Below are 12,190 nucleotides of genomic sequence, written 5' to 3' on the forward strand. Positions count from 1 at the left end.
GAAGAAATGTCTCTCTTTTTTAAGCTTTTCATGTTGCATTTATCAACACACTACTTAAGTTAAACAGAAATGTATTCGTTTGATTGTGTGATTATGACTTGTATTTCGTTTCGTTTTCTAGAGAATCGATATGATAAAAGTGGATAGCAACCCTAATATCTGATTACACTGTATTTTCTCTTTTACAGGGACATATCACTAAGGTTAGGAATTGATAAGAATTTAGTGATTCCGATTCCATTAGAAATGACACTTATCGATTGGGTTCCCTGTTGATTCCCTTATCAATTCTAATTGGGTTTGTCAGCACCATCTCTAAGTAGCATATCAAAGACATTGCATGCTGAGTGCTCAAATGTTTGTAAATGTCAGATGATGTGATCAGTGTTCGGGTCATTACTCAATTGAAAGTAAAGTAAAAAAGTTCTTACACATATCACATGGAACACTTTTCTTAAAAGTAATGCAGTACGTTACTTAATGGCACCCAGAAGAAAGACATTTGTTATAATACTAGTTAAGTTACTTTCGTGGGGCGATCGTGGCTCAAGAGTTGGGAGTTCGCCTTGCATTAACTCAGCCAGTTAATGCAAGAGAAGTCTAGCTGCTCATTAAAGCTTTCTGGTTTGATCAGAAAATAAAACATTGGTCCAAACACCTGAAAGTCCCAAAAATGCATTGTGAATTCTGTCTCGAGTCTATGGGTGTATCCGTGTATTTCTTCCTTCCCTTATAACTGCCCTTCAACTCATTCATGTCACCTAAAAGGTAAACCTGTTTCTCCATCACCTGTTCAGCTCTGATGATTCAGTAAGGACATCTCCTGGTTTCATCCTCACGTTTCCCTCTCACCACATATCCAAACAGACATCATGACCAGCAGCTTTACAGCTGTGGCTCCAGCAAACATCAGCTGATACTAGAAATTAATATTAAATCAATTCTAACAACAGCTGATCAAGCTTAAACATGCTGCTGTTGTTTAACGCGACATCCGCTGGTTTCCTCTTTCTGGCGCAAAGTGGGCGATAAACAAACAAGAGAGAAAAGCCGATCAGCTGATCACTGATCAGTTTCATGATTGAAGTAGCAACAGGAGAGGGAGGGGAGAGAATGAGAGAAGAAGAGGCAGCTGTGCAGCGTAACGACAGAATAAATCCACCTTTGTGTCTTTTTCCATCCTAGACAAACTGCGTCCCTTCTCAGCTCAACACGAAACGCGTAATATTTTCTCTGAATGAGGGACGATTCCGTCTTTTTACAGGACGGTTGGCAAGTCTACTAACTAACCTTATGAATAAAATAAAGTTCACTATCAGTAACATCATAGCACCACCCAGCTGTATAGAAACTCCGTCACGCTAGCTAGTAGCAGTACGAGTTATTGTAACTGACGGTAAAAAGTCAGCACAACGAAAATAAACTCCACCTAAAGTTGGTTTATATCTGACCCAGAGAGACTGCAGGTCATAACTTCTTACCTGAAGTTCAGTTCACACTCGGACCTGCAGCCGCCTCGGGTCTCTCCTCTTCCTGCCTCCCCTTTCCCTCATCCACCTGCTGGCCTCCACCACTTGCTAATGTTACTGAATCTGTGGAAGCTCAGCCATAGCCACCACCAAACAATTGAGTTATTTTACACACCAGCCAGCATCTGGCCAATCCACCACCTTTCATTGTTCATGCTGTTACAAAAAAAAAAAATCATCGGCCCATAAAAACGGAAAATCACCATCAGCCCACCGAGCAAATGCCCGGTATGCCCGATGGCCAGTCCAGCTAGTGCTGAGGAAGGTCTCCCTGCAGAATTGCTTTTCCCTGCGTCGGGAGCAGCGCTGGGCTGTTCAAATCACGGACAAACAGGATCCCACATTCTTGATTTTTAGTTCACAAACACTTGTTGTAATGACTAACTACTCCTGACATTTTGGAGATGTTTGCTCTTTATACAGTAAAGTTACAGCGGGATACAAATAACATCAGGCTGATCCTGCCACGATTTGTTCCCCCTGTCTAAATCACAGACAGACAGTATCCCACAGCTGTTTATGTTTTTGAACCCATTTTGTACAGAGAGGCATTTTTTGAAAAATGTATTGACAGCAATGTTGAATATTATTACACAGGAAAAAACAACTACACGTAAAATAATCGCACCGTGACGCCTCTGCCTTTGTAAATGGAGGGACAGTAACTGCCTGTGTGTATGTAAGCGTGTAAAACTTGCAGATAGTCAGATTAACAGTATTTTGTCTATCTGCCATTCTGTCGAACATTTTTGTTGTAAAACAAAGGGGGCCTAGCAAAAAAAGTTTGGGAACCACTGCACTAGCTCATGTACCTGAAGCTGAAAGCATTGGCAATACATAATATACAAGCCAATCCCCCATAACAAGTCTTGTCTAAACGAGTTGTTGATGTGTACAAGAATTATTGACTTTCATGTCTGTAACAAATGCAGAAACTCTGTTCTTGTCTTAAATACTGTATTTTCATTAATGTTTAAAATGTTCCAGTTTTCTCAGCAAAATATGAAGAAATGAGGGGTGGCTCTAGACTAGAGTCCAAATATGTAAAAATTCAGTAATCACTGATTCAGAAGAAACTACATTTCTATATTGCAATGTGACATTTCTGCACTGCTACACACATATGGTTTTCCTGTGACAGTTAACAAAAATGTTTGGTTCTTTTCTCCAGCAACTGTTTCGTGACCATGTTAAAGCAATTGCGACACAGCTTGGATGGGAGGATGAAGGAACACAGACAGAGAGGTACAACATTAATAGTTCTGTCAAACAGTATTAGCCCCTTCCTCAATCTTTTTCTTTTTTTGCATTTTTCTTACACTTAAATATTTTAGATCGTTAATTAAACTTTAATGTTTAACAATGTAGGTAAATATGCACTGAATACCAGGTAAATACAACATGATGAATGTGAAAAGGCTATACAAACCCACCAGGCCCTGTGTGAAAAAGTAAGCCCCCAAAACCTAATAACCAGTGTTACGACCCTCCCACACTCACGGTCTGCTGTTTGACTGGCATGGGAGGATCGTCAGCTAATGCAGGTCACCTGTGTCTTGCACAGTTTTGGGAAGGTTACTTTTAAAATGTATTCCACTACAGATTACAGAGTAAATGCCCCAAAATGTATTTTGTAACGTAACTATTGCTGTGTGATTTATTACTATAAATGTAGACCTTAAAATACTTTGCAATGTCCTTGCCAGAAGATTAGAAAAAAATCACTCATTCATAATTAATTCTGACCAGACAGGTTTAATCAAGGGTAGACACTCAGCAAATAATAAATGTAAACTAACAGATTATTGCTCTATCACCAAATTACACTGAACAAAAATATAAACGCAACACCTTTGTTACTGCTCCCATTCCCCATGGGATGGACGTAGAGACCTAAAATTCATTCCAGATACACAATATAACCATCCCTCCCAAACAGTGGTCACAAATCAGTCCAAATGTGTGGTAGTGGGCACATCTGCTATATTGAGATAATCCATCCCACCTCACAGGTGTGCCACATCAGGATGCTGATCTGACATCATGAGTAGTGCACAGGTGTACCTCAGACTGCCCACAACAAAAGGCCACCCTGGAATGTACAGTTTTTTGCGCTATTGGGGGTCTGGGGACCCAGAACCGGTCAGTATCTGGTGTGACCACCATTTGCCTCATGCAGTGCAACACATCGTCGCATGGAGTCTATCAGATTGTCAATTGTGGCCTGTGGAATGTTGGTCCACTCCACTTCAATGGCTGTGCGAGGTTGTTGGATATTCGTGGGAACTGGTACACGCTGTCGTATACGCCGGTCAAGCACATCCCGAACATGCTCAATGGGTGACATGTCCGGTGAGTATGCTGGCCATGCAAGAACTGGGACGTTCTCAGCTGCCATCTGCCCTGAACAATGTGAACCATGATTCATCCGTGAAGCGCACACCTCTCCAACGTGCCAGACGCCATCGAATGTGAGCATTTGCCCACACAAGTCTGTTACGGCGACGAGCTGGAGTCAGGTCAAGACCCCGATGAGGACGACGGGCATGCAGTTGAGCGTCCCTGAGACTGTTTCTGACAGTTTGTGCAGAAATTGTTTGGTTGTGCAAACCAATTGTTCCAGCAGCTGTCTGGGTGGCTGGTCTCAGACGATCTTGGAGGTGAACCTGCTGGATGTGGAGGTCCTGGGCTGGTGTGGTTACACGAGGTCTGCGGTTGTGAGCCCCATGGTCCCGATCCTGACCGTTTCCGGTTCTTTCTGGGACAGCTGCCCCGGGCGGATGCCCCCGGCAGACACAAGAAAGGCCCGGATGTGGGGGCGCAGCGCGCCGAATAGCCACGGGAGCCCGGACACCATCCGCTGAAGACGGACGGCTACGGTCTCCCGGTATTCGCCTCTAGGCAGCGTCGCCCATTCCTCACAGTGGTATTCCACCGTGTAGACCAAGTCTTCCTGGAGGTCCGCGGAGGGGTTGTGAGCTGCTGGGTCCAGTTCGGGGTCGCGTTCTTCTGTCATGATTCGTTGTGTGGCAGGCAGGAGAGGGACCCAAGATGCAGACTCACAGACACGGGGATAAACTTAAAGATCACAGTTTTAATGCTGGCTTAAAGGTGAAACACAAAACAGTACTGAACTAAACTGGAAAAACTAAACATGAGATGTACCAGGAACCACGGGGAGAATAACACACAACATGAGGGAGAACGCGACGCCGAACAGAGGGAGACGCAGACAGAAATACACAGAGGGTTAACGAGGAAAGTGGGAACACACGGGGAACACAGCTGACACAGATAACCATAACGAGACAGGGCGGGGTGAACATAACACTGACGGGAGACGGGCAGAGTCAAACAGGAAGTACAGAGGTTCAGACAGGAGGAGAGAGCACGGGGAGAACACAGACATAACAGGCTGGGGAAAACATGGAATAAAACACGAAAGGGGACAAGGGCTCATGAATATATAGAGGGGCACACAGGGGGTGAGAGTCACAAAGGGAAAGCACACAGGGAACAACATAACAGGGCAACTCCGGAAACAGAACCTAAACAGGGAACTGAATACAAAAATACAAGAGAACTAAGAATACTGGGCCAACCCGGCCCAGGACCATGACATTGTAAAAATCAAAACACAATGGTGGTCTAAGAACTGCCAGGTTTCTATCACTGCTTCTTCTCCAATAGGTTGCTATATGTTTCAGAATGAATTAAACCAAGCTTATTAGAGGGGCCTTGGCTGGACCTAGAACATGTATTTTGTGGAAAATTAAAAATCTCTAATGTGACTTCATCAGCTCCAGTGTTTAGCGTCATAACTGCTTTAAAAACCTCAACATAAACACTTCTCTGACAGTCAAAAAGACATCGATATTGAAATTACCTGCCACTTAAAAAACATAACTCCCTTCATGCTCACTCCTCTTCTGTAGTGGTAGATAGATTCTGAAGTACTGCGAACACAACTTACGGACACGCCCTCTTTAAGCCTTGAGTATAAACCCTATAAATGATACGGTTGACCCTAAAGAGTCTGTTTTGAAAATATTAGGAGTAAAAAGTAAAAACGTGTCAGAAAAAGAAATACTCAAGTACAGATATCTGAAAATTCTACTTAAGTACAGTAACAAAGTATTGTTACTTTGTTACTTCCCACCTATGCTAATAACATATGCATAATGCTGTCCATAAAAGTAATGAAAAGTGAGGTATTGCACAAGTGGTGCTGTATTGGTTTTGACAGTGCAAATAAGTAACTAAGTCCTTGGCGAGTTGTGTTCAGACATTTACAGAAGTGTTCAGGCACAGATGAGTCTTATCTCATGTTGGAACAGGGTCAGGGTTCTGAGGCTATTCAATGATGTTATATTTTGCAGGTTACTAAGGGAGACAGTGCTTGGCATCGCTTGTCAGATGGGAGATCAGGATGCTCTGAACGAAGCTTCTCGGATTTTTGACCAGTGGATCAGTGGAAGTCTTAGGCAAGTTCTCCAGTGTTCTAACTAACAGACAGAAAATATATTATTCAAAAGTTATATATTTTCTATTCTCATTATTATTTTAACACAGCAATTATTGGTTGACACCAATGAACAGGATGGTTGGTGTCAATTTAACTTCAATTCTATTTCTGGTTTACTGTTTATGCAAACAGTTTAGTTACAGACTGCAGTCTCAGGACATTCACCGTTCCATCAGTTTGTAGAGAGCGTGGGAAGAAGGCACTCTGCTTTTCTGCCCCGTCTTCATGCAATACATTGCAGAAAAATTTGAAGCTCTCTCACTTGATTTCACTTGCAGACCTCAAAAGACGTACAAATGTTTTTGTGAAACCATCTCTGGGAACTTGTTCTTGTTTTTAATATGACTGTGTACATAAGACAACTGTAGCTATTTTTTTTTTTTATTGTTGTAATTTTAATATGTTTGTCTGGAACAGGTCTCTCTTGGCTCTCAATGCGACTACTTGTATAAATAAAGGTTAAATTGAAAAAGAAACCCAAACAACAATAATTTAACTTATTTCACTGCACCATGTAATTATCTTTTGATCTACAGCAGCGTAGCAGTCAACCTGAGATTGCTGGTATATCAATACGGTATGAAGAATTCAGGCAGTGAAGAAAAGTGGAACATAATGTTCCAGAGGTATAAAGAGACGTCTTTGGCCCAAGAGAAGGACAAGCTGCTGTATGGACTGGCATCTGTGGAAAATGTGGAGCTTCTTTATAGGTAATAACACTGTCTAATTTATTTTGACCGGTTCACTTATCATGTCTTCTACAGTTTCATTACGTGATATTTAGCTAACCCATATTTCATTAGGTCTGTGCCTGTAATTCAGACTCACTGAAAATATGTTTCTGTAGACTGCTGTCCTAAGTGAACTATAAGAATTAATAACAGTGCAAGTAATTTTCTGGTTTTGGCACAGGCTTTTTTGCCTTTAAACTTAGGCTTAAGCAACTAAGATAAACGTTCCCCTTTTTGAGGAAGAATACATTTTCTTGTCTAACAGGCTCCTGGAGGCTACAAAAGATGAGAGCGTAGTGAGGAGTCAGGATTTGTTTACTTTGGTCCAATACGTATCCTATAACCCACTTGGCCAAAGCATGGCCTGGGAGTGGAGTACACTCAACTGGGACTATCTGGTAAACCGGTCAGTACAATAAGCCAGCACACAAAGTAGGCACGCATACCATGATCATAACTTTGGATGGTAGATTCATTTGTTTATTTATGTTTGACCACGTTGAAACAGTAGGGCTGGTAAATGGTCAGACTGGTCTAGTTCTATTGTTCTGTTATAACATTAAGAGAGTTAAGTGTGTTTTGAATTAAATACTAATTAGTAGGGGTTAAAACAGGAACCTTCTTGCTGTGAAGCAACAGTGTTAATCACTACACCACCATGTCACCACTTTGAGTATATGTTCCACCAGATGAGGGAAACTGCATGTCTTTCTTTTTAATCACAGGGATTCATCCCAAAGGTTTAAACTGTCAGTGCAGAGTTCCTCTGTAAAGTCCTAAGGTATCTGAGGGAGAATGCTTGGTAGAAATAATCTGAATTTTGTTGTGTTCTAGCAGGTCATCTAATGCAGACTTAATTCATTTTATCAGGACTTGTCCACTTCCCAAAAATGAAAGCACCAGTCACACAGGCACAACTGGAAAGACAAGAGAATTTCTTTAAACTCACTCCTGGAAATTATATATTGCACTGTTTTACCAGGTACACCATCGATGACAGGAACCTTGGTCGCCTACTCAATAGAATTACCACCAGATTCAACACAGAGCTCCAGTTATGGAAGGTTAGCCTGAGCTTTTATGTAACTTTCTCTTTGCCCTTATACAAACAAGGCTGTGATTTTTTAATTGTAGCTAATAGATTTTATTTACTGACAATTTCAGGTTGACACCTTGTGTTTAGAGTTATTGTACATTTTTATGCCTTTTTATGGTTTTTTAGATGGAGCATTTCTTCAACCTAACTCCAAATGCTGGTGCTGGTGAGATGCCCAGGAAGCAGGCACTTGAGACAGTGAGGAACAATATCGAATGGATTAGGAGGAATGAAAATGAGATCAAGGAGTGGCTGGACAGTAACATTGCCTGATGGAAAACATCACAGGCGTACATTCATACTGTTGCTGTAAAGAACTAGAGCACCCACAACACTTTGTTGAAACTGGCACTTTGTAATGACACAATTCGGTGATTTGTCTTTGTTTTTAGCAGGGACCTACTAATCCGAGGGTTCTTCTGATTTTCATCGGTAAAAACAACATGACGGTCTAAAAAAACACCCAAATTCTGAGGTTCTGGCACTTGCTACCAGGATATACCAGCGTATTGTATACACACTAAATTAACTTGGAAAAGAAATTGGAATCAATTTGCTTTCAGCAATTGACAAATATGATATTTCAATATGTAAATGAACATGCTCCCATATGAAACTGGCTTCTATCACTGTGAATATGCATTATTCTTTCCTAATAAACCCACACACATTCTAAAATTTCGTTGAACCACCTTTAACTTTGATGGTGGCCTTTTAATAAACATATGCAATGTTTCACACACATGTATTACCATTGCCAAGAAGATTAAAATCCACTGGCTTATCTCCATCCAAGAGGAGAATAAAGGACTTAACATAAAGAGTTTATATGGTGAAAGTAATACAGAGTGCTATATCAGAGTATTTCTTTATGTGTATATCTGTAAATAGTTAATCGTGTATAATTCTCATCGAACATAAATGAGTATAACAGCAGCTGTTAAGAAGATTTGGGGTTCTTTCTCTAGTTTCACACAAATGACTAAAGAGCAGCATCATCACTTTGGAGTTCACAGGTAGAAATTTCAGTGAAAAGCACCAGAGGATTAACCACTGCCCAATTTTTGTGGACGTACAAATTGGAATGATAATTTTTGGCTATTTCTTTGCTCATTTTTGCTGTGTTAGATTATAGGATCAAAGAAGTTGGAGGACTTTGTACCGAGACAGTGCTTCCCCTTTTGGACTTTATCAGGCATGGGATGGAAATCAGTGCATCTGTGTCCTGGGTGTATCTGTTCTCTTTTCTCTCATTCAGCTCAAGATTGGTATCAGAAATCAGCTCTAGTTTAGAATAGGTTAGTTAGATTAGGATGAAATTCATAACTGATTATTACCATTTGATAAAGCGTTGCCTTACCCTTGCAAAATTGCTAAAAAAAAAAAAGCCCTGCATTCAAAAGTCTAAATTGAAGACATTCCCCTTTTGACTCTTTATGAAAGAGTAAACAAGTTAGCATCATAGAGGAAGCAAAACTGTGTAAACTGTCACATTGATTAACGTATGAGATGAATAAATGCTTTTTAGTGGACGATTGTCAGTCGGCTTTTATAAAAGGAAGAAATGTACACAACCTTGATATGCTTGATTATCATCAACTAATAAAGACAGAAAGCTTAGTGTTGTTTTTGGACTTTTTAAAGGCGTCTGACATGGTTAAACATCCTTTTTTTGCTTAAAGCCTTATGTCACCTGGGTTTGGGGGTAAACTTTTGTAATGTCTTTCAATTCCACAAAACCCTGAAGGCCTGTGACAAGCACCACCCACAGTACTAGCCCGACTTTAATAAATGGTTTGATAGGTACTTCTACATCCGCCACAGAGGAGAGAGCCGTGGTATAGGAGGAATCTTCTCTGACGACCTGGACTCCCCAAATCAGGAGGAGGTGTTCAGCTTCGTCAAGCGCTGCACCCTCACTGTGGTGCCCTGCTATCTGCCCTTTGTGTACAAACATCTCAATGACTCTTTTACTGATGAGGAGAGGGACTGGCAGCAGGTTCGACAAGGCCGGTATGTGGAGTTTAACCTGGTGTAAGACAGGGGAGTGAAGTTTGGCCTGGCCACGTCCGGCTCAAGAATTGAGAGCATCCTCATGTACCTCCCACTCCCTGCAAAGTGGGAGTACATGCACGAGCCTGCCAAAGGCACCCGGAAGGTTGAGATGCTGGACGCATTATGAAACCCCAAAGACTGGGTGTGACCAGAGCACCCCCAGGTTTGGACGTCAGTATGGGCAAAAAAGTCTATTTTATAAAGCTGGCCTGATCGACCAGCTCGGTAACATTTAATACTGCTTTTATAACATGGAGCTGCACTGTAGTGTCTGAAGACCTTTTTCTATTTTAGGGCAGGCTGTAGCTCAGGCAGTAGAGCAGGTCATCTAATGATCGGAACATTGGTGGTTCGATTCCTGGCTTCCCCTAGTCTGCATACATCCTTGGGCAAGATACTAACCCCAAATTGCTCTCCGATGCATCCATCGGAGTATGAATGTGTGTGTACTAAGAAAATGTTGGTCTGAATGGGTGAATGCACAAGTTGTGTAAAGCGCTTTGAGCGCTCAGAAGAGTAGAAAAGCGCTATATAAGAACCAATCCATTGCCATTTAATGTGATTGTTAAAAAGTCCTCCCATGCGCTACCTGCATGGGAGGATGCAGGTTCCCTGCGCACGGGGCGATGCAGGTTCCCTGGGGGAATCAATAGCCACTCAGAGTGCGCACCCGTCCTCTCATTGCTGTGGCAATTAACAGTGTAGTCGGAGAGTAACGCTGCTGCAGGCAAGTTATGGACTTGGATTGAATCGGACTAAGGTGCACCCTTTAGAACATACAGCAATACGCTGGCATGCCCTCAACCACCAGTATGGACAGCCGCATCAACTGGCACTCAAGCGCTACCTGTTATGTCAGGAGATACCAAGACCTTCAGAATGTTTGCGCTATGATGATGATTTGAGGTCCAGCTTCCGTCGATATATTCATCCTCAAACCATTCCCATTCCTACACTGACTGACTTCTCACACCGGCTTATATATAATAAGCTGCAGGTGCAAGTCGACACGGCACGGTCCAGCTCAAAGAAAGCAGTATTTCTGAGAGGAGAAGAGGAAGTTCACTGGTAAGACAACCACAATACTGTTGAACACTGAGTCCCAAGAATCTGGTGCCCCTCCAACAGTGGCAGCAGCCAAACACAATGGGAAGAAGTATTGTCCTAATTGCAACAGCGTTGACCACTCTTTAAACAGCTGCTCAAATTTCAGACAGCTACACAAAGCACAAAGACAGCACTGGATCAAGAGTAACAACCGGTGCTGGTGCTGTGGGAGGCCCCACCAGGCTGCAGAATGCGGTCTAAAGATGCGCTGTAAGACATGCAACCAACGACATCTCCTTGTTCTCCACAAACTCACTGACAGGTCCGCTAAAAATGTGCAAGCCTCCGAGGCCTCTTCTGCAACAACAGACTCAGGTACTGCGCGAGTGGGCGAGAAAGTGTTGTACATTGACACACCACTAGGAGGATGTAAAGTCCTATTGAAAATCAGCAAAGTTTTACTGAGGAATGGCGATCTAGTCCTAGAGTCTTACGCTGTCTTGGATGATGGGTCTGAGCAGACCATCCTTCTTAGCACCGCTGCGCAGCAGTTAGGGTTAAAGGGGCAACCCAAAGAATTACCACTGAGAACCGTGAGACAAGACCTCCATGTTCTCCAAGGGGAGGCTGTCTCCTTCAGCATTTCTCCTACTTCCCAGCCGAGACAGATTTTCAAAATCAACCAAGTTTTCACAGCCGAGACGCTTGGGCTAGCAGAGCACACTCACCCAGTGAATGCCGTTAAGTAGAAATATCATCATCTCAGGGGTCTGGTGCTTCAAGAAATTGACAACGCTAAACCAGTGTTGCTAATAGGATCAGACCACCCGCATTTGGTCACCCCAGTGGAGCCAATCCGACTCGGCCTCCCACCCAGGTGGGACTGCAGCTGTCAAGACACGCCTTGGCTGGACCCTACAAGGGCCGACTCAAGATGTAATGCAGCAGTTGAGAGAGCAACAGTGCTACTTCACCACCTGTCAGTCCCCAGGTGTAGACCTGCTGCGAGATGTTGTAAGACTTTGGCAAATGGATGTGCTACCCTGGCGCAGTACCAAAGTCGGCACCAGGTCACGAAAAGACCAAGAAGCTATTAAGCTTCTTGAGACTAAAACGGAGAGAGTAGAGATCAGGGGAGTTCAACGGCATGCAACACCACTCCTATGAGTTCCTAACATGCCTACCCTGTCTGCGCCTAAAGAGGAGG

At 42.7% G+C, this 12,190-nt stretch overlaps 1 protein-coding gene and 1 pseudogene across 2 annotated transcripts in view; both read left to right on the forward strand.

Annotated features, from left to right (window-relative positions):
* Positions 1-9,501, forward strand: part of enpep (glutamyl aminopeptidase) — a 31,384-nt gene extending 21,883 nt beyond the window's left edge. The window contains exons 15-20 of one of the 2 annotated variants that reach the window (XM_085256178.1): positions 2,701-2,774; positions 5,909-6,013; positions 6,594-6,764; positions 7,051-7,191; positions 7,768-7,849; positions 8,008-9,501. In XM_085256178.1, the coding sequence (XP_085112304.1) occupies positions 2,701-2,774; positions 5,909-6,013; positions 6,594-6,764; positions 7,051-7,191; positions 7,768-7,849; positions 8,008-8,154 (720 nt within the window). In that variant the 3' untranslated portion in view covers positions 8,155-9,501. Of the gene's footprint in view, positions 1-2,700; positions 2,775-5,908; positions 6,014-6,590; positions 6,765-7,050; positions 7,192-7,767; positions 7,850-8,007 lie in introns of both variants that reach the window. The other variant, XM_085256177.1, reaches the window with a different exon arrangement.
* Positions 9,391-10,084, forward strand: LOC146551428 (oxygen-dependent coproporphyrinogen-III oxidase, mitochondrial pseudogene; annotated as a pseudogene).
* The last annotated feature ends 2,106 nt before the right edge of the window (positions 10,085-12,190 follow it).

Source organism: Mchenga conophoros, linkage group LG19 (genome assembly GCF_057382185.1).
Source record: "Mchenga conophoros isolate Kocher_MC1m ecotype Shallow Benthic linkage group LG19, M_conophoros_male_GT1.1, whole genome shotgun sequence".
Classification (NCBI taxonomy): domain Eukaryota; kingdom Metazoa; phylum Chordata; class Actinopteri; order Cichliformes; family Cichlidae; genus Mchenga; species Mchenga conophoros.